Source organism: Dipodomys spectabilis, unplaced genomic scaffold (genome assembly GCF_019054845.1).
Source record: "Dipodomys spectabilis isolate Male_0828 unplaced genomic scaffold, ASM1905484v1 ptg000125l, whole genome shotgun sequence".
NCBI lineage: Eukaryota > Metazoa > Chordata > Mammalia > Rodentia > Heteromyidae > Dipodomys > Dipodomys spectabilis.
Genome location: NW_024870802.1, coordinates 21,952,687 through 21,979,756, shown reverse-complemented (window position 1 = coordinate 21,979,756; position 27,070 = coordinate 21,952,687). Strand labels below are relative to the sequence as shown.

Genomic DNA, 27,070 nt, shown 5'->3' with positions numbered 1-27,070 from the left:
TGTGGGCTTTCTATTGATCTTGTTAGCTATGTCCTTTGCCATGCAGAAGCTCTGTAGCTTCATGTAATCCCATTTGTCCAACCTTTCTTGGATTTGTTGTGTTTCTGGGTCTCTATTAAGAAAATTTCAGCCTGTGCCAAGGAGTCCTAAAGTTTCTCCTATTCCTTCCTGTAATGTTTGCAGGGTGTCTGCTTTGACTCTGAGGTCTTTGATCCATTTGGAGTTGATTCTGGTGCAGGGTGATATATAAGGATCTAACTTTAGTTTTCTACAGGTGAATAACCAGTTTTGCCAGCACCATTTGCTGAAAAAGGCTGTCTTTCTTCCATTCTATTTTTTTAGCTCCCTTATTGAAGATTAGGTGGCTATAGTTCTGTGGGTTCATTTCTGGGTTTTCAGTTCTATTCCATTGGTCATCAGGTATGTTCTTATGGCAGTACCAAACTGTTTGATTACTATGGCTTACAAATGGAATTTCTTTCCCTGTATAGTTCTAGTAAATTTTTTCACATCACTGTTTTTTTTAATCTACATTTATATATCTTTTTGTCTCTCTTTCCCCATCTATATAAATGTATATAATTATTAATACCCATTATTAATACCCATGTGTATCATTGATAAATGTGTGTATATGTGTAAAATCTTACATGTAAAAGTACTTTCTTTATTAAGTTAGTGATTGTGAGGTGGAACATTTATCCTATAATATCCTATAATATCTGGGCTCAATGTAATTACACAGGGCCTAATAAGATGGAGCAAGAAGTTCAAAGCCAGATAATAAAGGTACAACAGAAGCAGGGATTGGAGTGATGAGCTATGAGGCAAAGAATTTAACCTAGAATTGTAACCTGGAATCTCTCTCTCCCTCTGTCTCCCACCCACTGTCATTAGATGTCATTAGAGGAAGGCTTCCTGCCATAGTTACTGCCTTGACACAGGTCCAAAGCAATGGGACCAACTACAACCATAGGCCTTCAAAACTGTGAGCTAAAGTAAATCTTTCTATTTCTTTAAGTGTATTATCTTAGGTATTATTTTGTTGCAGTAATGGAGGGTTAAGCAATTTACTTGTATATTAATGAAACTCTTCAATAGCCTCAGTGGTGAACACCTACATAGGAAAATGTTCCTATGAATTCTACCAGGGAAAAAGGTATCCAAAGAAAAAAGCAATTGCAGAAGAGTAATGGCTTGAGGCAGTAAAGCTGGATGTTAAGGTGACGGATGATTAAAGGGAAGTTTTGCATGCTCAATGTCCTATTTCCTCCACTACCTGGGCCTTCCTTCACAAGGCAGCATCTGATCTGAAAAGTCACCTCTCCTGAATCAGCTCTCCTTCAACAAAAGGACTCTGCATTGAGGTAGGTCATAATGTTGATAGAGTTCTAATCAGAGAATTTGATATCATAGTTATAAGAATCACATCAAATCAAATAATTTAAGGAATTAATTGAATGTTATAGTGAATTAAAAAAAGGGAAGTAAATAGTAACATTTTGTGAGGAAAGAGTAAGGAAGACCTTGTTTTCATGTCAGGTGAGAAATTATGCTTGCCTTCTTGAACTGACGGGGCATAAGAAAAAAGAAAGATACTCTTGAAGTGGAGTAAGGGAAAATGGAAGTGTGAATTTTTTTTCCCTAGAGATGTTTTGGTGTCAGAGTTATAAGATTTCAGAAAGGTTATGTGAATAAACAATCCTTATTATAACCTATGAGTCACTTAAAAAGTCTTTACTTCTGTCAGAAAAGCCTCATAAATTTCTGTCACCCAAATATTGCATGGCTTTAGCAATGCCATCTATCTGTGGAGACTATCTACATGGTTTGTTGAGTAGAAAAGCTGCATGATCCACTTGTTAAGTGTCGTCATGGCAAAACCACAACAGCCAAGTGGTAGACCAAGCAGTGTTAGCTACACTGCTCCAGGCCAACAAACCGAAACTATTTCAGACCATGTCTACAGTTGGGATCAGCTGTTTCATGCTCCCTGTAAGTTTTAACTAAGATATGAGACAGATTTGTGAGTAAGCAGGTTAATTATCAGTCTTTTCCACTGCAAGTTGACAAGCTGATACTTTACCCTGATAATAATAATAATAATAATAAAATAACAACAATAGCAAATGACAACAGTATGTTAAACAGCTTCTATGTGCCAGAAACTATGCCATCTACCTCATTCACGTGTATTTGGCTCTACCAGTATTACAAGAAGATGTTGCTAGTATTATCAGTCAGTGTGTTCCTACACTGAAAAAAGAGAACATTGTTCTCCTTGGGGAGAGGCATAGCTAGGATTTGAATCTAGGTATTGAATTCCACTGTTCTCCATTCCTGCTTCTAGATGAGACTTTCCTGACCACTAGTTATCCCATTCTTCATGCTATATTCCAGCTTTGAGAGGGGATGAGGAGGAGTGGAAGCAATTATTCTTCTATATCTTTAAGGTCATTATTTTAAATGAGCTTATGAATTTTCTGAACTGTTGTAGTTTATTTTGATTTATTTGTTCTGGCATGTATTATTGTGATTAGGAATAGGCTCCATTTTTTTCTTGTTGGAAAGCTAAGTCATGTACATCACAGACAATGAAATAAGGACTCAAGGAAGAAACTTTAGGGAGAGGCTCTGGGAATGATATAAGATATCCGTGATGGAGTGAGCGTCCTATGTATTTCAGAATATTGAGTTGCATTTCTGCCTTCTACCACTAGATGCCAGCAACACTCCCTAGTAATGGCAACCAAACTTTCTCCAAACATTTCCAGTTGTTTATTGCAAAAGTTGTTTATGGCAAAAATCTCTTCTAGTTCAGAGATGGGTCCTGAGGAAAATCATCTCATTGCTCTGGAGCTTCAGATTTCTGTAATATGATATGAGTGAGGAAAGGCAGTTTCATCTCAGGGGAAATAGGAAAGATTTATTAAATGGTATGAGAAAAATATAATTCTGATAAAATTTCATCCAATGAATTTCAAGTAGTCTAAAATCCAGTAGGAAAAATAAATATTATGGTTTAAGAAGACCTACAAGTAAAACATTGATAACCTAGAAGTTAAAACTAAAAACCTCAAGAGAATTAATTCTGTAATATTTAGGTAGGATAACGTTAAGAGAAAAAAAATCAAACTAGCATGTGTAACAGGCTGAAGACCAATGTCCATGACCAAAAAAACAATAAAAACAATCAATAATATAAAGATAAAAGCAGGCTAAATTTGTCATGAGAATCTGCGCTCTTCCTATATGTGCTATTGTATCTATGCCACTGAGCTCACTAGGCAGAGGGAAAAAAACTCACAAATAGATCTCCTCTGACACTAAAGAACATAAAATGCAGTCTAACAATTTAAAATGCAATCCATAAAGGAAAATTAAATGGCTATATGTTACAATTCATAATTCCATAATAATAAAGGTCAGCAGATAGAATGGAGACAGAGGCTAGGTGATCACACCACTGGAAAAAAAGACCTAGTCCACCTATCTCCTAATGCTGGCATATTTGCAGACTTAGTAAACATTGGGACTCATCATAAAAATGAGTTACAGTTGTAGGAGTACTGAGAAGAATTATGTAGAGTCCTTTCCATCTAGGTGAAAGTTGATCGGAAACAGTATAAAACCCATTTTTATACAGCAGGCCAGGGAAGCCTGTTTAGCACTCCAATTTCCAAAAACCTATTCCTGTCTGACTGGGGAACCTGATCTTTGGTGACACTCACTATGCATACTGTTATATGTGAAGGTTTTCAGACAGCTTTTAATAGGGACACAATCTCAGGTCCATGTTTTATTGGGGAGTCATCATTAGCTAAAAGCCCTCTTTTTAAATGCAGGGGCATGTAATGCCAAGGAAGTATATTGAGAATCTGTATAGATATTTATTGAGAGCACCTTACATTTGTGCACGAGGTCCATTAGGCTCAAATGGTCAGGTGTCCGGAAGTGTGGTTTTATTTGCTAACACTCCAGCCTTACCCTCTTTTCCTGAACTAATGAATTCATATGGTTGGTACCAGACCAAAAATTTTCTACCAGTTATGGCCTTGAACCAATCCTGGGGCTGTGATTTTTCCCGTATCACCTGCTGTGACCCCTTTGTTACTTCTACACCAATTTCAGACGACCCTGGAATTAGTACCACCCACTATAACAGGTGACTGATAGGCATAAGTGTAAGTTTCTGCCCAGTTACAAAGTAGTCAGATATGGGCATTAGATAGAAATGCTTAGGAGCTATTATCTTTTGGCCTCCTGGCTTTACTTTTAAAAGGGCAAGCACAAAGTGATTCTATTCAGGATCTGACACAATTCCCTCATATCTAAGCAGATTTTTCCAATTACTTCTGGATGATCCTTTGTCACCAAGCTCTATCATCAGCAGGACAAGCTTTGTCCCAACAGGTGTCTTCTTCTTGCTGGGATAATGCCCCAGTTGGTCAAATCTCACATTGGAGAAGGTTGACTGACCAGTGGAGTGAGAATCATTGCCAATAGACCCTTTTATTTCCAACTTAAGCAAAAAGATCAATAGAAATAGTTTTTAAGCAGGGCTTACCTAAAACTTGTTAAGAAGCAAAGCTAAATCTAACAAACTTGTAAGAGTCATCTATTTCTCTGTGGGTCTGACTGTAATTATTACAGAAGCTCTATATTCAAGGCAGCTTACATCTTTGGGAAACAGACATATGAGACAGCAAATAATAGCATTCTAGTTTAAAAGTATTCATTTGAAAGACCTTGACATAAACAAAAACTTTCATGAATTTTGGTTGAGTTATTGTTTAGCTTTATATCATTAAAACCTTAACAATATTAATAGTACACAAATCATAGATGGACACAAAAAAATGAAATTCTGGTTTTACATCAATGTATTAACCTTGACCTTATTTAAATCACAGCCAACTCAATTGCATACCAATTTCACTAACTTTACTATCTTATAAATTCAAGCCATATTCATACCCTCTGCTACTTACTCAAAACTTCAGTAGTCTTAATTTCTCCCTTTCCCCACTTTGAAACACTTAAGACAATTCTTACTTCCCAAATTCTTTATCTAAAAGAAACCATTTCCTCCTCAATTCCCTTTCCTGAGACTTTCTTTACTAACTTCCCTCTATTTACATTTTCTTGTCTCCTACTTTTTTATCCTTTTATTTGTATCTTGAAAATCTTAACAAAACTTCTGTACTCAAATAACACAGTTTTTAGAGAAAGGTAACATTCTTTGAAACATTTGTTAATACCCAAATACGATGACCTTCTTTGCAGTTTGAGTTTAAAACTACCCATTTTTTCCTTTTGGCCTGTGGAGCCAATTAACTCTTGGATACCTTAAAGGGTGCAATGATTCTGGTGTCAGAAATGAATAAATAGACATATAATAGACACAACAGATTTTCCTTAAGAGAATTTTGTGCAAAAGAGTGCAATACTATTACTCTACCTAGAGCCAATCTACTCCAGCCTAGCAGTTTGCTAGGTTTTTATCTCAATGCAAAGTGCCCTTCCTCCCTGTCAAGAAGTTAGGCTCAAAGTCTAAATATAATGAATTGTCAAGATTAGAAAGGGGGCTATTAAAGATGTATTCCCTATCTTGGCTTCTGGTCACAAGCAGCAGAGATTCTAGTTAAAACTAAAGTAAAAAAGCAAATAATTTCAGGAAATATTAATAACAAAAAATACCACCATACAAAACCTAAGCACTTTAGTATGATAGAAAAGACTGCTTTTTCTTACACCATGATGACAGGTGTTTTTTTTTTGTTCTTGTTTGTTTGTTTGTCAGTCGTGGGGATTGAACTCTGGGCCTGAGCGCTGTCCCTCAGCATTTCAGCTCAAGGCAAGCACTCTACCACTTGAGCCATAGCACCACTTCCAGTTTCCTTGTGGTTAAATGACGATAAAAGTCTCATGGACTTTTCCTGCCTGGGATGGCTTTGAACTGCGATTCTCAGATCTCAGCCTCCTGAGTAGCTAAGATTACAGGCATAAGCCACCAATGCCTAGCTGATTACAGATTTTTTAATGTATTAAAATACCAGATTATTCTGAACATACACACATACACACATATTTGTGCACAAATGTCTTAAAGCATACTTAGGTTTCAAAATTGAAAACTCGCTGCAAGTTTTCTGGAATCCCAGTAGCAAGAGACATTTTTGCCCATACCACTACAGGACTAGAAAGCAAAGGCTAACTTTTGCCAACAACCAACAATAAACAATTTAACAGAATCTCCATTCTCAAACAAACTGATTAGCAAGAACAGAAAATCTTTCAAACAATTTTAGTAAGGGCATGCCAAGCTGATTAGGGGATTCCTGGAGGAAGATGGAGGCATTCCCCCAAATTATTTTATGAACTTTCTAGAATTTTAAGATAGTTCTAATGACTCCCCTTCGATAACCAAAGTGGGCATTCTGAATCACACAGGGCTCTGGATTTTTTAAGAGTTAATTGTATAGTTTTCCATAACATTTCTTTTTTTTGTAAAAATTTTACCATGTATTTTAAGCAGTGGCCTTATTTTGATCTTCACCCACTTTAGAGAACTTTATATACCAGCTTACATTGAGACCACATTTTATTACACAGACAGGTTCATTTTGTTTCTTCTTAAGACCCCCTGCCCTTTTAAAGTCTTTAATCATGTATTGGGGACAGTGGGCTTACTAGAGGAAGAACCATATTCTTAGAGACAGGTACAAGAGCAGTTGGGCAGGTGACAGACATAATGACATCAGATATCTTCCGAAGACTATCAAAAATGACTAGGAGTTACAAGGAACAAGGACACAGAAGACAAGAATTTATACAACAGAATGGTACCAGTTTCTAAGAAAAAAAAAAGTAGAACCAAATCAAACTAAAACCCTCTGTTGATGTCTCAAGTATTGAGGTCCTGTTAGGGAGGTATTGATCATGTCTGCTACCCTTCCACAACAGTCCAGATCAATCTACCTCCAGAAAACAGAATCATCAACTTACTTACCTCCAGAAGTCTCCTGAGTGACTCCAAGATGATTTAGTGGCGTACTAGGCATCCATGGTCTGGCTGTTGGAGTGGCAGAAAGGCCACAGGGCCCTGGAATGTATCAGGGGTGCCTTCCTATGAAGTTCCCATCCTACAGAAGCCCAATTGCTGAGCCCATCCTCCAGTGGTTTCAAGGAACCTGAATGCCCCTTGGCACTGGCATCTCACCAGGGACTCCAAATTTTATATGGGAATTTGAGCAGCGAGATACAGTGAAGCCATACTTTGAGAGGTGGAATCGGGAGTCTGGATTAGAAAGCTGGTAACTATGAGCAGACTCAGGTCCCTTCAAAACTTGCAGTATAGATTGCAGCTAAAATAAAACTTATAAAGGCAAAAACCATGGTTGGTATGAGGAACTCAACCTAACATAATATGATGTGCATAGGCAAAGTAAGCTAGGGAGAACCATCGGGTTAGTTATCTAGGGGGAACAATCAAGGACAACCAAGTGCAAGTATTCTCTGGAGCAACCTGTGACACATCTGCAGTTCAAAGAATGACCTTCATCACTTCTAGAGTTCTTGGAAAAAGTTCCCATCATCTATTAAGATGTCAAGATGGTGGTGAGGACAAGATGGCCTTACTTATACCCAATATCCCTGTTTCACTGTGGGGCAGAGAACAGAAGCTCAAGTGTGGATAACCTCCTTGCAGTGAAATTGCTGAGCTGGGCTGAGTGTTCATTCCACATCACCAACTGTGCCCCTCGCCTGTTACCCGGTAACAGCCCAAAGGAGGAGGTAACATTACTGTTTGTATCTTGCAAATTAGGACACCTAGGCTCAGAGCCTGTGGGAAAATGCCCAGAGCTACGTGTGCCTGCCTCTACAACTTACCTTCTTAATTACTATATACACTGAATAGTGTTTAAATTGTTTGTTGCAGCTAGAATTGGAGGAGAGAGAACTGCAAACCGAGATCTTTGATGTTTGATCAACACAGAGACCAATGCCAAAAGTCAGAGATAAAGTTGTCTGTGCTTCTTTGACTATGAAATGAATATGGAATAAAGAGCCATGATAAATTGATTGGTGTTGCTAAGCTAGGGATTCAGGTCTGAGAATCAAGCATGTGGAGACCAATTAGGAAGCTGATTTAAGCAACATTGATCAAAAGGGGAATCGTTGAGGAGAGAAATAGATTCTGTAGGTGGGTAGGGAGGTTCTAAGTAGTTGGGGTTGGGCTGATAGGAAGGATAAAAGAAGTTGAATACTATCAGAACAGATCATTTGCAACTATGTAAACAAAATAAAGGAGCCTGTTGTAATGTTAATTCTGAAGTGGGAGGGGCACACTATAAACATATGTGGAAATCCCACATATAACCACTATAAGCCAGTAAAAGTAATATAAATAAATAAATAAATAAACAAACAATATGCAGACCTGACTTTCCTGGCAGAATAATTTATAAAGACCCTGTAGGATGAGTTTGACTCTATACAACCATTTTGGTCTTTTTACTATACAGTGTTTCTGATGAGATCTTTGGCTGCCACTCTCTGATGGGTTCTTTGGCATAGCCCCCAAAACCTTAAAGTAGTAGTGGTAAAAATGGAAAGATTTGCCTTAACAAAACTCAATTCAACACTTGCAGCACTAACTTACAGCCCCTTAGCTCTCAAGATGGAGTATTAGAGGGGGAATTGTAATCTCATTATAAAAGCCAGGGCTTTTTTCCCCCTCAACTAATCAGTTTATCACCATAAACTATCTCACTTAAAGTCTCTACAGAATTTAAAATTATTAATAATTTGTGGCTGGAGCTATGACTCAAGTAACCAATCATATGCTTAGCAAATAAGAGGCCCCAGAACTATACATATACATATATACATATACACACACATATACACATATATACACACATATATGTGTATATGTATGCATGTGTATTTAATATATATGTACAACATATATTACATATAATGCATTATAAATATCAGGTGTATATACATCTATATATAATGTGTAGATGTATATACACATATAGATATGTTCTCCAGTGTGAAAGTTTTGCTTATCTGAGCAGATTGGAGCAAGCATGTGGAACTTGTATCTTTTATTTATGATAAAATCAAGACTTATCCACTTAAAAGCCAGAGGAGGATTTCTTAAAGAAATCACTTATAGGCAGAGGACATTGAATTTGTCTTCTGTGTTATCATCCCAAACACTGAATTAAAAGAGCTGGATTTTATTTCTATCTTCTCCACAAACTCACTAAGCAAAATCATTGAATGAACCATTTAAGATACCTTCACATTTCTGAAAATGAAAGCAGAGCGAGACTTACTTTATTCTTTGCTCCATATAATTTTGTTGGCAGAAAAGTTTTGTTTTAATTTCTATTCTGAATGGCTTTAGAGTGAACTCAATGGGCTCTAAATATGCAGGTCCCTGCAAAGAGAGTTATCCTCAGCCTTTTAATTAGATCAGACTTTTCCACTGTAGCATGCAACAGGCCAGCAGTGATGGGGAGTTTTGAGATGCATCAAGATAAGGATGGCAGGCCTCCCTGTTCACGCCTATCTGGCCTGGCTGAGTCACCTGGGCTGAGGCCTTCTCTCAGACTCATCTTTCCAGTTTCAGCTTCCTCTCCTTCACCCACCACATTCCCAAAAGCTGCAAACTGGCCTGGCTGCTGTTTCCATAGCGTGGATGTGTCATTGATGGAAAAGGAGGGTTTTACCTGCATTTTTTCCTTACTAATTTTAACATATGATCTCCTTAAATTGATATCCCAATCTTTCCTGGCCTGTCAACTGCCAATAAGCCAAGGAATGAATCACTCTTTTTGCTTTACACTCAACTGGAATGGGATGTTTCATTCGGGAAAACAACGAGGCTGCAACTCATTTTTCTAGTTCTTGCGAATGATTTAATTGCTAGGTATCATCCTGCCAAAATTACCTAATAATTGTAAACCAAATTAAAAACCATGCCCATTTATTTAATTAAGCTGAACACAAATGGATTAAATATGTATTTGTTTCCATCCAGTCTTCTCATCTATCACTAACAATAGAAAATATTAAAACCATCAACTGATTATGTTTCCCATAGACTCCAAGTCTTGCTCCCTTTCCAAAGAAAGATAAATGCTACAGGTTGAGAGCAGTGCTTAGTAGATGATGACAAGAAACCAAGTTTTATGGGGTGTGTCACATGCATGAAACTCTGATAGGCATTTAAGAAAGTTCTATATACCTACAAGCCAGAGGATTGGTGATTACAGAGCTTGAGGGAGGAGCCAAAGGGTATTGGGACATCCTGAGCTATGCTTGTAGCCTACTGCATGTTCCTGCTTTCCTCTAACTAAGCCAGCTTGTTTAACCTGATTCAGATTTGGGGAAAGAAAACGCAGCTGGAAAAAAAGAGAGGTTTTGTTTGTTTCAATTTACCAATTCTTCTTCTGACTTTAGATATAGTTTGAAAAAAAGTAAATAAATGCAGATGTTGGAAAATGTCAGACTTCTTGTCAAGAGCCTGGATTTTTTCACAGAGAGTGGAGATGTGGATTCTGATTCTGGTGGTTTATTTGCTCCAAAGAAATGTGAATTCAGGCCATTTGCCAACTAAATCTGTGGACCCAGAAGCATTCATGAATGTTGTAAGTTGGGTTTTCTTGTCTTAATCTTTTTGGGGAAATGGTTATTTGCTAACATTTGCATCTGGGTTGTATCTGCACTATGTATTGCTTGGATATATTGTACTGATGCAGGCTGGATGAATGCTAATATGTAGCATATTAGATGGAAAGAATGTTAAATTGGATGTCAGTAGACCTATCCACTCTTTGAGTGAGGTCAATAATTGAGGTAAACTGGGTTCATCCCTTTGGACTACAGAGATAATTTAACTTTTCTTCAAATTCTTATCATCATCCTATGAGAAAAGCAAGAACTGAGGAATTTAGGACAAATCTCAGACCCTAGATTACTTCCATCTTGTCTTTGCTTTTCATTCTTTTTCAATCTTCTCCCATGCTATAAAGTTATTAGCCCTGACCTCTTGTTATCAGGGCTCCACTTACCATAGCCTCAATGTCTGATTCTGCTCTGGCCTACTAACTCTATGGATGGCATTGAAAGGACCCTGTGAATACTCAAGAAGAGGTATGTGTGGGGTGTGTGTGCATGTGTGTGCATGCATGTGTGTATGTGTAAAATACAGAAAGGATGGTACATCTCTTTATGTCTCCTAGATAATTTTTTGGCTTTTGGCTTACTTTCAAATTCAGCTTGATCTCATGAGTGGCTATTACTTACTAATATGCATCCTATGCATTGCAGTGAAGCAGACAGACACACTTTCAATTTGGTCTTTGCTGTCTTAGCCATTCAAATTGGATCATCCAAGATTTTTCAACCTGTAGCACTGAGATGAAAGAGGTAAAGCAAGTTTGACAAGCCTCCACCTCAGGTCCCTGGTTGACTTGCAATTGAAATTCAGACTTGCCTAAACACAATCCTGTAATTATCACCAGGATACTGTAGGCCCTCCCATCTGTGAGAGAGGAGAGGCTCCCTTCATATGAGTGAGAAGATTGTGTACAAAGTCCATGGACTATAGATTAACCTAGTACTTGGGGAAAGGGGGAAATTTAACATTCAGAAATGTAGGTTTAAGATACTTTTATAGAAACATTCCCATCTACCAACACTTTATTTTCCCCTCTCTTGGTCCTAAAACAGAAATGCCATGTAAATATCCTGGGTCTCCATGGTAATAAATATCAGGTATCACTGGGCACTGGTGGCTCATGCCTGTAATCCTAGCTACTCAGGAGGCTGAGATCTGAGGATCGTAGTTCAAAGCAAGCCTGGGCAGAAAAGTCCATGAGACTCATATCTCCAATAAACCATCAGAAAACCGGAAGTGGAGCTGTGGCTCAAGTGATAGAGTGCTCGCTTAAGGCCCAGAGTTCAAGCCCCATGACCAACAAATAAATAAATAAATACATAAATAAATACATAAATAAATAAATACCAGGTGTCTTCTGACTATTCCAGTGACAGATCAACAGTTTATCTGGATAGCACATTGGTGCAGACCCTGAGTAGTCATTCTTCTAACTCTAAGCACATCCCACCCAAATTGGTATGTGCTTGAAGAGTAGAAAGAATCCTAAGTACAGATAAGCATTACCTTCCTAACCTTACCTACTGAGTCTTCCCAGCACTTATACCCTACGACAATTTCAGGAAGGGTTTCCTAAAGCTCTGACTTCTGCCACTAAAAAATGTATACCTGGAAATGCAATGTATTACACTGAGTTGTTTAAATTCAGAGAAACAAGTCAATACTGTAGAGTATAATTAGTTGAAAGTCTGAAGTGATTTTTAACTCTATCCTAATATGTACGGATTACACTCAATCATATATTTTGGTGAACAAATGGCTTTATTTATATGAATTTTAGTAAGTGCTTACTGAATACCTACTAAGCTCCTAGTATGGTTTTTCTTTTGCACTTAGTGATGGAGCTGAATATCAAAAGCACCTGACTTTCTGAAGCCCCCAACACAACAGAAAAGACAAACACTCAAGTATTTAATTACACAAGCAATAACAGCTGAGAAGAAAATGCAAAACAAGGGGAATTAACCCAGGACATTTAGGAAAGATATTTTTAAGCAACACTGCTTAACCTGAAGTCTGAAGGATGAATATGAGTTAGATAAAGGGCTGTGACAAAAAGATGAGCATGTTGGAGTACTTAAGCATCTTAAAGCATGTGGTATTCAGGCAGATGACTGCAGGTTGTATTTCATTAGCTTTTAAACATTGACTGTCCTTTTATTACGAAAATAATAAATGTTGCTACACTCATTGGCTCAAGCATATAATCTTAGCCACTTAGGAGGTGGAGACTGGAGAGCTACATTTGAGGCCAGCTCAGGAAAAAAAAAGGATGAGAAGGTGGAGGAGGAGGAAGAAGAGGAAGAAGAGAAGATAAATGGATGGTGGAGTGAATCCCTACTACCTCCTCCCCATGTACCCCCCCTAAAAAGAATATGTATTCATTGTAAGAAAATTAAATTAAGAATTTCATAGAGGGACTAATGTGATAATGACTAACATACACAGAGCTAACCATCCATCAATGACTTTGTCGTATGTCCCTCCTTTTCTTCTAAATCTATGAACTTTGCTCTTTCTAAAATAAGGAATAATTACTATTTCCCAGCATTTTTTCTACTAACAAATATTAGAAAGACTTTCCCACCATTTCAAATACCTTTTTTTGGGGGGGGAGGTCCAGTCGTGGGGCCTGAACTCTGGGCCTGGGCACTGTCCCTCAGCTCTTCAGCTCAAGGCTAGTGCTCTACCACTTGAGCCACAGCTCCACTTCTGGCTTTTTTTCTTTTTGCTTATGTGGTGCTGGGGAATCGAACCCAGGGCCTCAGGCATGCAAGGCAAGAGCTCTACCACTGAGCCACCTTCCCAGCCCCTCAAATATCTTTTAAGAACATCATTTGGGCTTCCATATTACATCCCATTTCACAGGATACGCATTGTCCTGTTTGGTACTCTGAGGAGCAAACATTAAGGGAGAATTCAAATGCAGGAGGTCTATTCAAATGAGTTCTGATGGATGATGGCACATACCTACATTCCAGATACCAGGAAGACTGAGACAAGAGAGTCACTTGAGCTCACAAGTTTGAGACCAGCTTAAGCAACATAATGCCTCTCTGTCCCATTTCAAAAAATGAGAGAGAGACAGAGACAGAGAGAGAGAGAGAGAGGTGATCAACACCTATAGAAAGGAAGAGCAGAAGCAAGTATAGTTAAGAGCAGACACTTGCCAAACAAACTCCAAAACATCCTCCACAAACCTTGTGAAGAGTTCCAGAACTAGAAAGACCTTTCAGAGATGTCCCAAGTTGAACTGAGATACCAGCCTTTTATACCCCAATATATCAATCATTACCTGTGGCAGGAAGGACTGAGGCCATGCCTCTTTGGGCAAGCCCTTCACTGAGGGAAGATCTGATCACTCTCTGCTTAGCAGACACAATATTTATTTCACTTGTCTCCCTGTATAGTTTATTTTTTACTGTTACAAATAACATTGGAAAAAACATACTCACAATTATTTTTAATACCTATCTCTTATTTTTTCCCCTTAGGTTAAAATTTTGGGAATAAACAATTGGACCAAAAATTAAATACTAAATAGAATCAGGAGTAAAATATTCATAGTGAAAATATGTCTATTGTCAAACTTTCTTTTGTAATAATAGTTAACTACTTAGGAGGCTGAGGTCTGATGATTACAGTTGGAAGCCAGCCTAAGCAGAAAAGTCTCCCTGAAACTCTTATCGTCAATTAACCACTCATAAACTGGAAGTAGCGCTGTGGCTTGAAGTGGTAGAGTGCTAGCCTTGAGCAAAAGGGCTCAGGGACAGTACCCAGGCCCTAAGTTGAAGCCCCACAAGTGACCCAAACAAAAGAAAACAAAACAAAAATTGCAAGATTATGATCAGGAACTTGTCTTTTAGAATATGTTGTGCCTCTAATTTCATGTTCACAGATTTATGTCCTAATATTATGAAGCCTCCTGCCATATATTGTCTGTATAACATGTAAACACCATGTCACTGAGTTCTTGCTCTTTTTTTTTTTTTTTTTTTTGAGATTTTCATGTCCTTAATCTCTGCTTTTCTTAGGTAACTCCTATTTAATCCTTAAGACCCAGTGCAAATTCTCCCTCTTCCATAAGGCTTTGATAAGTCCTGCTCATTGTGTCCTCCTTACTCAGAATTACTCTATTCTTTTCTTCATACACATCTGTTCAACTCCCATTTGACACATTACATTTAATCTAGCCAACTACACTTGATGTCTTCTATTCTTATGCTTTAAGTATTTATCTTCTCTCCCAAGTGACAAATAACAGTGGTTTTTCAAAGGGTTCACCCAAGACCTATGGTCCATTTCAGAAATTTTGAGAGTAAAGTCCAACAATGTATTTTAAATAACCCTCTAATTAAGTCTCACGCATGCTGAAATTTTTAAGTGAAATAGTCACACACACACACACACACACACACACACACACACGCACACACACACAGGAAGAGAGAGAGAGAGAGAACGAGAGAGAGAGTTTTCCATAAGACTTGATTAATTGGGCATCAGTTAGCCAACACTGGTCAAAAAAATGTCCATTGAGTAACTACTACTACATATACTACATATGCCATCCATTGTAGTGGTATTACATGTCTATAATCTCTTTTTACATTCTTTGTAAAATCCCCTGGAGTATGAACTAACAGATAAAGAAACAAGAATAGAGAACCTTTAACCAATGCTCCCTAGACCAGACAGCCAATTCTTGTATTAGTATTAGAGATGGGATTAAATCTCAAGCAGTGGGACTGCAAGAATCTTCTTAAAGTTATGAGCCATTGCCTCATATGAGGCATTTGATACCTTTCTTTTCTCTTTCTCACTTAAAAATAATCGCTTGCCTCCTTCTCTGCAAAGTAGGGAGCAAGTAAGGATGCTGAGGAGATCTCTACAGCTTCATGTTGTCCTAAGAGTTTCTGCAAGCAACCAGTATATGGAATAAAGATGTTTAATCAATGGCCCAAGCATAGTCAGCAAGGAATCTGAAACTCTTGAAATTACATGCAAAATATTTATGAATATCCATGTACTGTATAATCATTCTTACAATTCTCCTCAACTTCTCCAAGGGATCTTTAAGGTGTCATTTAAAACAAACAAAATAAAAACACTATTATTGACTCTGTGGTTGTGGAACTAAAAAGAACCTTAGGGAAGGTGTGGCCCAGGGATTCTTCTAAATTGTCTTAGAACAAGTGTGTCCTGTTGTCTGCATCATAACTCCCTGATTTCTAATTAGCAATGGGCCCAAGAATCTACTTAGCTATCCTGGATGACTCTGATGTATATCCAAGCTTCCATATTTTGGTTCTGTGGCACTCAAACAATAGCATGTTTCAGAATTTCCTTCAGAGCTGGTTGAGCCACAAACAGCATGCTGGGCCCTGGCCTTGGAATTCCTAACTAGAAAGTGATTATCTGCATTTTGAATAGATGTCCAAGGGATGCTGATGCTTTTGAAAATCATCACACAGATTCAGACTTCATATTACACATAGTGAAAGGCTGAGTTCCACTGTCAGTACCAGAAATTAAAATAAATGAATAGCTAAAGATCAAAGAAAGTAAGGACTGGAGAAGGTTGGCTGGTTTTCGTAAGGTAAAATAGTTAGAGAATGCTGGGTGCTGATGGCTCACACCTGTAATCCTAGCTACTCAGGAGGCTGAGATCTGAGGATCACAGATCAAAGCCAGCAAGGGCAGGAAAGTCAGTGAAACCTTTATCTCCAATTAACCACCAGGAAACCAGAAGTGGTACTGTGGTTTAAGTGGTAGAGTGCTCTTCTTGAGCTGAAGAGCTTGGAGATAGCACCCAGGCCCAGAGTTCAAGCCCCTACAACTGATTAAAAATAGAGGACTTTCTTGTTTCCAACTTACAAGGCCAAGCAATACAGCCATATATTGCTGAACCCAAACTTAATTGTGCTTTTTCCATAGAGTGAGATCGTCCGACATCAAGGCTATCCCTGTGAGGAGTATGAAGTTGCGACTGAAGATGGGTATATACTTTCTGTGAACAGAATTCCTCAAGGCCTAATGCAACCTAACAAGAATGGTAAAGTTCACTCCTATCACCTTAAAGTGCCACTCTTCCCTTCAGTCCTGACTTTCTTGTGAGTTCAGTGTCTAGAGTATTGCCTGAATTCTTAATACAGACTAAGATACATTGTCAAGTCAAAGGATTGTGTCAACTCCTCATCATCTTCATCATCATTACCCTACACAACCCATGTCCATCAATTATTTTAAACATTCTTTTCACAAAAACTCCTGTGGGCCCATAAAAGTAGAGCTCAGTGGTAGATGTGTGCTAAGGGTGTAAGACTCTGTGTAGGGCCCAGTGTGCTGTTCATGGCTCAACACAAATAAACAACAACAACAAAAAGCTTTCAAGAAAAAGTATTTGTCGACTTCATTCATCATTTAACTCATTCTTCAAACAGAACATTCCCTGATAATGCCTTGAACCAGACATACCGTGAAGAATGTAAAGTTGAATATGACAGCAGTGTTCTTTGGTACCACTCAAAGAATACATTAAATATTTAATACATTCTCTCACTTTTCACTAGGGACTTTTTATGAAGCAGGTTCTATGTGTGATTTTTTTTTTTTTTTTTTGTCGGTCATGGGGCTTGAACTCTGGGCCTGGGCGCTGTCCCTCAGCTCTTCAGCTCAAGGCGGGCACTCTACCACTTGAGCTACAGCGCCACTTCCGGTTTTCTGGTGGTTTATTGGAGATAGGAGTCTCACGGTCTTTCCTGCCCGGGCTGGCTTTGAACCACGATCCTCAGATCTCAGCCTCCTGAGTAGCTAGGATTACAAGCGTGAGCCACCAGCGCCCGGCTTTGTGTGATTTTTTTTTCTGTCTGTCGTGGGGCTTGAACACGGCTTGGCTGCTGTCCCTCAGTTCTTAGGCTCAAGGCTGTGCTCTACCACTTGAGCCACAGCACCACTTCCAGTTTTCTGAATGGTTTACTGGAGATAAGAGTCTCAAGGACTTTCCTGCCTGAGCTGGCGTTAAACCTCGATCCTCAGATCTCAGCCACCTGAGCATTTAGGATTATAAGCATGAGCCATCCGTGCCTGACTGAAATGTTCATTTTTGATACATTTATATACCTTGTGCAGTTTAATTTTATGTGAGATTTTATATTAATACTGGCTTAAAAAAATTCATCTTCATGACCTACTTGTCTCTATCTTGTGTTTCTATTTGAAGCCCCAGGATTTAATTTTATTCTAATTACACCAATGTCAACATATTCTGTGTAACACTAGCTGCCAATATGTGTCTTTTTTATTTTTATCAGTCATGGGGTCTTAACTCTAGCCCTGGGCACTGTCCCTCAGCTCTTCAGCTCAAGGCTAGTGCTCTACAACTTGAGCCACAGCACCACTTCCCGCTTTTTCTGCTTATGTGGAGCTGAGGAATCGAACCCAGGGCCTCATGTATGTAAGGCAAGCACTCTACCACTGAGCCATCTTCCCAGCCCCCATATGTTTCTTATATAGGTCTAAAATGTTCCTACCTCAGTGATTTTGAACTTGCATTTATCCTTCCTCCTTTAAACTCTCTACTCCAATTAACAACTTCTTGGCCATTTATTGGCAACTCCCTCTTTATCCTGATTACTTTTTTCATATAGTACATAATACCGTGGTATGAAAGATTTGCTTGTTTTTATTACAACTTTGTCTACTTTTTGTTCAAGGTTCTATGCAGTAGCTAACACAGTGCTGAGCACCTTGTAGTTGTTAATAGATAAAGAAACACTACAATGATTAAATAAGCAATGTATAAATAAATGGTTTGGGAACACTGAAAGACTTTCACTAAATCTCATAAATTCTATGGGGTAATTGGATGAAACATGGCTCTTGAAAGTAGTCTAGTGGCTACAGAAATTACTTTGAGGAATCCACCTGAAACTTCCATTCACAGATCTAGCTTGATTATTTGTTTGTTTTCTTATGTATGGGCTTGTTTATTCTCACAACCTGACCATTCACTGCTAAGCAGTTTGGGGAATCAAGACGAGTCTTTTACTGCAGTTGGTGCACAATTCTCCCCTCTAGTGGCTGATTTTATTTCTCCAGCTACATTTGCCTCTTCAAGTAGGCTATTCCGAATTTACTCATGGGATACAATTCATTACTGTCTGACTCTATCAATGGGAAAGAATTCATTACTGTAATTTTATTTTGATGATCAATTTTTTCCCATATTGAAAGAAGCTCCTTCAAATTGACTTTGGGATCCCTTTGACATGAAATAACCTTAAGATTAGATCACTATATAATGGTGTGTGTGTGTGTGTGTGTGTGTGTGTGTGTGTGTGTGTGTGTGTGTTTACTTATTCTGTGCTCCATTATTATACTGTGCGCTTTACTGGGACACTTCTAATATTTTCTAGACCACTCAAACAAGTCACATAATCGTACAAAACATTGTAAGCTGAATTTTATTGATTCCTTTTCTTTTTCAGGTATTGTGCTGTCACTTTTTTGTACTTCATCTTACATAATTATAAGAACAATTTCATTTATGTGATGATAAGGAAGTAAAACCAAGACAATCAAGTGACCAAGCAGCTGAATGGAGATTTGAACACAGACTTTTCCGACTGAAAAGCTTTAACACATTAGGGAATCACAAGAAAGGCATTACAAAATTGATACTCTGTCTTGACTGCAGGGTCCAGGCCGGTGGTATTGCTGCAGCATGGACTGCTTGGAGATGCTACCAACTGGATTTCCAATCTCCCCAACAACAGTTTGGGCTTCATTCTGGCTGATGCTGGTTATGACGTGTGGATGGGAAACAGCAGAGGAAACACGTGGTCTCGGAAACACAAGACCCTCTCCATAGATCAAGATGAGTTTTGGGCTTTCAGGTATCTGAAAAGCTTGAGGATGGCAGTGGACATAGATGTTATTGGGAGAGGTGGATAAAAAAGGATCATTTCAGCAGGCTGTGGAGGTTGAAATCGTAATTATTCCAGCTGCTTAGCAGGCAGAGATAGGAAGCCAACCTAAGGGAAATGTTAGAGAAGCCAAGCATGGAGTCTTGTTTCTGTAATCCTAGTTATACCGGAATCGTAAGTATCATGGTCTAAGGTTAGCCCACAAAGCATCAGCCTCTACCTGAAAAATAATTAAATCTACTATCAAGTGATAGAGCTATTGCTTTACAAGTGCAAAGCCTTGATTTCAATCTCTAATACGATCAAAGAATATAAATGAAAGTAATTAAATTATTGTTTCTAGTATTTGAACACTTCATTTTGATTGTATTACTAATATGCAAAAAAGATAGCTCCATTTTTTGACAAGCTAGTGACTTTTTTTGGAGGAAGTATGGGAAATATTGAATTCCCCATATCGATAGTTAGGTCTGGTTACTGGAGTAAGAATGGTGGCTTATATAAGGTGATTGACATTGGAAAGATAAAAGTGTAGATCCATTTTCTTGTAGGTGACTTTCATGTAATGAATTCTTCCATGTGTGATGGTGAGGGCTAATGCCCTCCAGGAGGAGATGAAATTTGGAAGCACTCAAAAGAAAAAAAGAAGAAGAATTATTTAAAAAAAACTGGGAGTCATTAGTTTGAATGACGTGAATCGTGGTCTTACAAAAGGGTTTCAATGTTTTCATTTACATGTTTTATTTAATGTTTTATATACATGTCTTATTAATATTCATCCTGCTCTTTATTTATTCACTAATTTGGGTGGTACTGGTGTTTTGAACTCAGGACCTTGCAGGTGTTTATGGGGACTCTTCCTATTCAGCCATAGTTCCAGCCCTGATCTTTTTGCTCATTATTTATAGATAGGGTCTTTCTTCCCATCTAGGCTTTCTAGTAGCTCACAAAGAGACACATGCCACCACCTTTAGCTCTTCATGAGGAAGGATGCCTCTCAAACTTTACTGTTCAGTCTGCCCTAGAACCATGATCCCAACAAAACTTGTCTCCGAAGAAGCTAAGATTTCAAACATGAGATACCAGCATCGAACTCAACCTGTTCTTTATACATTTTGTCAATTATTTTTCCAATAAAAGGAATTTGAATGGTTCTGAGCTTTTTTCATAGGGTAAGAGACATAATGTGCAAAACAAATATTCACCGTGTTCAATATTCTATTGAACATCTGCAAAGCACAGTAGTCCACTGACAGCTTGTGAGCCCAGAGATACTCAAACATTGCAGAATTTGAAATAAGACAGTGCCATGAGAATCACAGTAATATAAGCTTGCAGGGCTGACCACATACAAGCTGGTTTGTATACCCTGTGTATCCTGGGGAGGGGGACTTTCTGTTTGTATCTGATTATAATTGTTCATATAACTTTGTCTTTTCCCCCTTGTAGTTATGATGAGATGGCTAGGTTTGACCTTCCTGCAGTGATAAACTTTATTTTGCAGAAAACGGGCCAGGAAAAGATCTATTATGTCGGCTACTCACAGGGCACCACCATGGGTAGGTTTGAAGGAAAGCTGGTTTGTATACTCAGGAGACATGTGAAACTGTGGTACAAGCCATCCTGGGACTTTTATCTGCCAACATTCCACTTGGATCTGGCCCTCTCCTCTTCTGGTCCTGTAAGGGCTGAGGGAAATAAGGACTGAACTGAAGCAGGCTTGTGAGAGCATAGAAAGGGCCAGGGCTTCGGGTTCAGACAGCTCTGGATGCATGCACTGCTCCTGCCGCTTTGAATAGATAACATTGAACACGTTCTTCAGCTACCCTAATCTAAGGTTTCTCATCTACAAAATGGGCATAATACCTTCATCTTAGAGGTTTTAGGACTGTTTTGAAGTATTCAATATGCTATTGTATATAAGCTCTTTGAAGTCAGTAAAAGATATTTGTGGTACAGTGTGCCCTCAATAAATGTGTGCTGTGAATGAAGACCTGAATTCAGCATCTGCTACCTAGTTAGGTGGACAATAAATACAAAGCATTATCATCATACTATAATATGAGTCTCTCTTTTCCCATTAATGTTGAAATCTGGAATTAGGTGCTGGTTTTGAATTTTTTGTTTGGTTTGATTTTGAACTATTTATGAAATAATCGTTTGCTTCCCATAGAAAAAATTATAGATATCTTCCCCAAACTACAGTATTTGGGGGAAATCTGTCCCTCTGAGTCACTGATGGTTTCACTAGAATTTTATACCAAGTTCTTAGTATAAATAGGAATGGAATTCAATCTTCTAGAAAAGGTATCTATGAAACCATTACAATTTGTGTTCCAGAAATGTTGAGAGATTAACAAAAACCAAACACATCAGCAGCCAGGCGCTGGTGGCTCACACCTGTCATCCTAGCTACTGAGGAGGTTGAGATCTGAGGATCACAGTTCAAAGCCAGTCCAGGCAGGAAAAGTCTTTGAGACTCTTATCTCCAATAAGTGGCTGAAGTGGTAGAGCTCTAGCCTTGAACTGAAGAGCTGAGGGACAGCACCCAGGCCCAGAGTTCAAACCCCACGACCAAAAACAAGACAAAACAACAAACAAACAAGACAAAGAAACAAACAAACAACAACATAAAAAGTCCTCCTACCCCACACCAATTGTTATAGAGCATGCTTGCTTTCAAACAATGTGACTTCTCTAATTTTCTATTAAGAGGATTTTTATTTTATTTAGTGTATAAGAGATTCTGAAACTAGACTAAGAATGAATCTAGATAGGATAGACAGAGACAGATAGATAGATAGATAGATAGATAGATAGATAGATAGATAGATAGATAGATAGATAGATAGATATAATATATATTCTCAAACTCATATCATTTATTCAGTAAACTCAATAATTTAATTCAGATAGAACAAATTAATGAAAGCAAATATGCCATAAATGTCATAGGGATCCTAAAACCTTTTAGCTGCTGCATCTTCCTGGAGGTTAGAGTTTCACACAAGAATTATGATACAGTCACACATATTTATTAAAGTACTTTGATAGCACCAGACATGACACATGCATGTAATTCCCACCTTTTGAAGCTGAGGCAAAAGAATTCCAAATTTGAGGCCAGGCAGGGAAACATTGTCTCAAATGGGAGAAAAAGAAGAGTTTGATAGAAATAAAATATATAAATTTTTTTATCTTACAGGCTTTATTGCATTTTCCACAATGCCAGAGCTGGCTCATAAAATCAAAATGTATTTTGCTTTAGCCCCCATAGCCACAGTTAAATATGCAAAAAGCCCTGGGACCAAATTTTTGCTGCTGCCAGATATAATGATTAAGGTATGTGACCCTTCAGATAATTTCTATGTGTGTACAAAAGACTTCCAGCCTAACATCCTAGCATATATGCTTTCAAGTTTCAATCTTTTTTTCTTTTACTATATTGTCATGACCACAATTTCCTTTCATATTTTCACAGGGATTATTTGGCAGAAAAGAATTTCTTTACCAGACAAGATTTTTTAGACAGTTGGTTATATACCTTTGTGGCCAGATGATTCTTGATCAAATTTGTGGCAATATCATATTACTGCTGGGAGGATTTAACACAAACAATATGAACATGGTGAGTGGGAGCCTCGTAAATTCTACTTCCCTGGAAAATTCAGGAGTTATAACCTCACTCCTCAAGGTGAGATGACACCAGAGAAATGATCAACACCAAAGGCACTGAGGCCTGTCCTATAATTTCAGTTTTCAACTTGTGGAGAAATGCTAGAAATAATCAAGCAGGATGGAAGCAAGGTAGAACATTGCTAGATATGAGCGTCACAGATTGTAGATGAAGAAGACTGAAAGCCTATGGTAAGATAACAGGTAGGAAGAGTGACTCAAACCTGGTAGTCAACCAGGGGTACTACTATACACCATCTATCTCTCCCCTTCACATGGGTCTTTTGGTTTATAGTTTAAGTTCTTTGGTGAAAATTCTAGAAGTTTCTGTTCAGTTTAGGCATAGCTACTACCCCTTGGTAAGTGTCATGCGGAGTTTCCCTGGAGCAGAGCACACACTCTGAGATGGACTATATTTGACTGCTATTGAGATAATACTAATAGAGATAATAATAATTGAGATAAACTGGACTTGGGAGCATTTCATGGTGCCAGCATCAACAAGCTGCAGTTGATCTTACAGGGATGTGCAAAGATGGGGTGCCCATTGACCTGTCACAAAGTAGGAGGAGAAGGGGTCTTGATTCCCTCATACTTACCAATCCATTGGCTCAAATCACACTAGTAATGAAAGGGCATCTCTCTGCAGCCTAGACACGCCATCTCTAATGACATTTGGAAAAGGAGGGCTGTTCACCATCAGTGATCCCATCAATTACTAAAATGATCATTACCATCTAGCAGGGATTTATTAGATGTCAGGTTAAAGAATGCCTCATAATAAACCTATAAGACAAATATTAATATCCCTACCTTATACATTTGTATAAGACTTAGGGAGGTAAATAAATTGCCCAAATTCACCTACAATTAATCTGTAGCGCTCAAAACTATCCCAGAGCTTATATCCTAAATATCACTAGAGAAAGGGCTTTAAAAAATAAAACACTTTGTTCACTTGTGGGTTTTTTTTTTGCAGTGTTACAGGTATTTTGTGAGAAGTTAGATCTCTAATGAGAAGCAATTCTCAAATGAAAAAATTCAGGTTCTCAGAACTACATTTAGTGTTATTGTATTTGCATACACCTATACAATACTGGTTCACAGAAAATTGCTGATAATTTGATGACAGTCCTATTTCTTAGTTTGATAGCCTGGAGATGCACATCTTGTGAGGTTTTTCCATGACTCAAAAAGAATTACTTTTTGTATTACAGAGTCGATCAAATGTCTATGTGGCCCATACTCCTGCTGGGACATCTGTGCAAAATATTCTCCACTGGAGCCAGGTGAGAATGCTTAATTTGTCATCTTTGTTAAAGGTCCCTTCACATTTTGACTGGACTAGCCAGAGGTTTATATTTATTTCAAAATAAAAGTATCCCAGTCAGTGATGTTTCAATGATGTAAAACATCACGAAAATATTGTAGAGGATGGGAGCACAGGAATGGCTTAAGAAAATCATAAGAGAGGTTCAACAGTAAGATAGTCAGGTAAGTTCATTCTGTCTGTAGTCACCTCAAAGGGATGCTTCAGAGAAGTTTTTTTACATTGTCCTTTTTGGCTCTTCTAGCTAACTGACCAGAGAATTTTGTGCTGCAACCTCAGGTAGAAAAGCTTGTGTATGTATAGAAAACTTCGATTTGGATGAGATGTAGTCATTATCTTTCAGAGTAACTGTATTGTACAATTTTCCAATTAAAGCTTCAGGAATTGTGCCAAATACCAGTGTACCTTCATTACGGAGCAGATGTACTTCCTGGAGTTGATTAGGTGCTGACCAACATTTCTATGCACTGTCTTTCTGACTGAAAAAGCCTGATTCTTGCATTTGCAATTTCCTAAATTTGTTTGCTTGTGCAAGGGAAAAACTACCGTTGCACAATGGTAGCCCATTGCCACCACCTTTGAAAACCTAGCCAAGCTTCCCTCTCCTTTTAGGCAGTGAATTCTGGGGAACTCCGTGCATATGACTGGGGGAGTGAGACAAAAAATCTGGAGAAACGCAATCAGGTAAGAGAATCAAATACCATCTGCTGAAAATGTATGCTTTGGGATGTGTAAGGGGGAAGTCATGCTAACCAGCTATTCTAGGAATTGGAATAAGTTACTACAAGTCAAGCAGAAAATGTAAGGCTTTGATTCCATTTGAAACATGAAAGTTGACAGCTCAGTGGCCTCTGTAATTCTACTGGAGCAGGAGGCCTGTAGGCTGCCTAATGAAAAGGGCCCTGGGCCTCTTAGAAGTCATGGGGTAGGCCTAATCCAGGGATAAGTATAGCCTATTGTGGACGGGAGAAACATCCTTGTAGAATCAAAAGAAAAACAGGAATGGCGATGGTGTGACTAAGTCAAAAACAAAAACCCAAACCACAAAAAGCAAGAAATGATAAGTGCTGATCTGTGTTCTTGCTTCTCAACTAAAATCTTGTGTGATAGTGGTTAAATTACTTTGATTTGCCAAGAACACTTTAACTTTTAAAACAAGGACAATGGAAGTGGGAAGTGGGTACTCCTTTAGAATTCTTTTTGAGTTCGGTGTGAATTTTAATGAACATGTGATTTGAGTGTTTGCAACAGGCATTTACTTTTACCTTACTTGGTTCAAATTAACTTAGAGCTAAAGGCCATTTTGTGGAGTTTCTCTATGTTTTTGATTCCTTCAACACTAACAGGGATCTTTCCTTTATTAATATTTTTTTCAGTGCTGGGTTGAACCTAGGACATTGTGCATGCTAGGCAAGCCCTGTACTATTGAGCCACATCCTAGCATCAACTACTTTACTTTTTAAGACAATTTAGGTAATGGATATGCAGCTCGGTGGTAAAGCATGGGCTATGAGCTTAATCCCCACCAGTGCACACCTACAGGCAATCTAAGTCATATTTTATGTGACCCAGTAAATTACTACTTATATCCTCACTTCACAGATAAAGAAATTGAGGTCTAATCTGATTAAATAATTGACTTAGAGACTGGAATAGGAGCTCTTAAACAAGTCTGCATGAGTCTCACACCATGAACCTTCCACCACCACTAGTGGCATGCCTGTCATGTTTATTCGAAAGCTCATGATAGTATGGAAGTCAAACTATTATCTGGAGTTAAAATTCTTCTTTTGCTCTAGCCTACTCCTATAAAGTACAACGTTGAAGACATGACAGTTCCAACGGCCATGTGGTCAGGAGGGCAGGACTGGCTTTCAAATCCAGAAGATGTAAAAACACTGCTCTCTGAAGTGACTAACCTCATCTACCATAAGAACATTCCTGAATGGGCTCACGTGGATTTCATCTGGGGGCTGGATGCTCCTCAGCAAGTGTACAGTGAAATAATACATCTGATGAAAGAGGAGGCCAACCTTTCCCAGGGAACCTGCAAGATTGCACTGTAAAGTTCCTGCAATTGACAAGCCCTAAGAACAGCCTCCTGGAATATGAGACTAAAGCCAGGCATGGAAGATTTGAGGAGGGATTTTCAGAAATGGAAACCTGCCATGTTAGTGGCAGGGAAGACAATGGTATAATACACTATACATCCCTTCAGATTTCTACATTTGGCACTATAACTTATATGTTTCTTTTCAGCTAGTAAAACTTGCTTGGTGAATTGAAGGTTCCCTATGTTATTGTATCTTCTATCATCTTGAAGGGCAGCTTTTACTTGAAAACCAGAAAGTACGGAGATATTTGCTACATCAGACAGGTGAATTTCCTCTGGATAGATTTTTTTCTGAAAATCCTATTTTGGAGTAGTAAAGGAAG

At 38.3% G+C, this 27,070-nt stretch overlaps 1 protein-coding gene across 1 annotated transcript; it reads left to right on the top strand.

Annotated features, from left to right (window-relative positions):
• Positions 1–10,252: 10,252 nt before the first annotated feature.
• Lipm (lipase family member M) lies at positions 10,253–26,700 on the top strand. Its single transcript, XM_042689548.1, has 10 exons — positions 10,253–10,285; positions 10,483–10,670; positions 16,640–16,757; positions 19,401–19,599; positions 21,079–21,188; positions 22,835–22,971; positions 23,111–23,257; positions 24,522–24,593; positions 25,247–25,318; positions 26,434–26,700. The coding sequence occupies exons 2-10, from the start codon at positions 10,524–10,526 to the stop codon at positions 26,698–26,700; spliced, it is 1,269 nt and encodes a 422-aa protein (XP_042545482.1). The 5' UTR covers positions 10,253–10,285; positions 10,483–10,523.
• Positions 26,701–27,070: the final 370 nt, after the last annotated feature.

Bases quoted from the DNA above. Each gene is read 5' to 3' on its own strand.
- Lipm (XM_042689548.1), top strand. From the start codon at position 10,524: ATGTCAGACTTCTTGTCAAGAGCCTGGATTTTTTCACAGAGAGTGGAG. The intron at 22,972-23,110 runs GTATGTGACCCT...ATATTTTCACAG, and splicing joins TGCCAGATATAATGATTAAG to GGATTATTTGGCAGAAAAGA. The intron at 23,258-24,521 runs GTGAGTGGGAGC...TTTGTATTACAG, and splicing joins ACACAAACAATATGAACATG to AGTCGATCAAATGTCTATGT.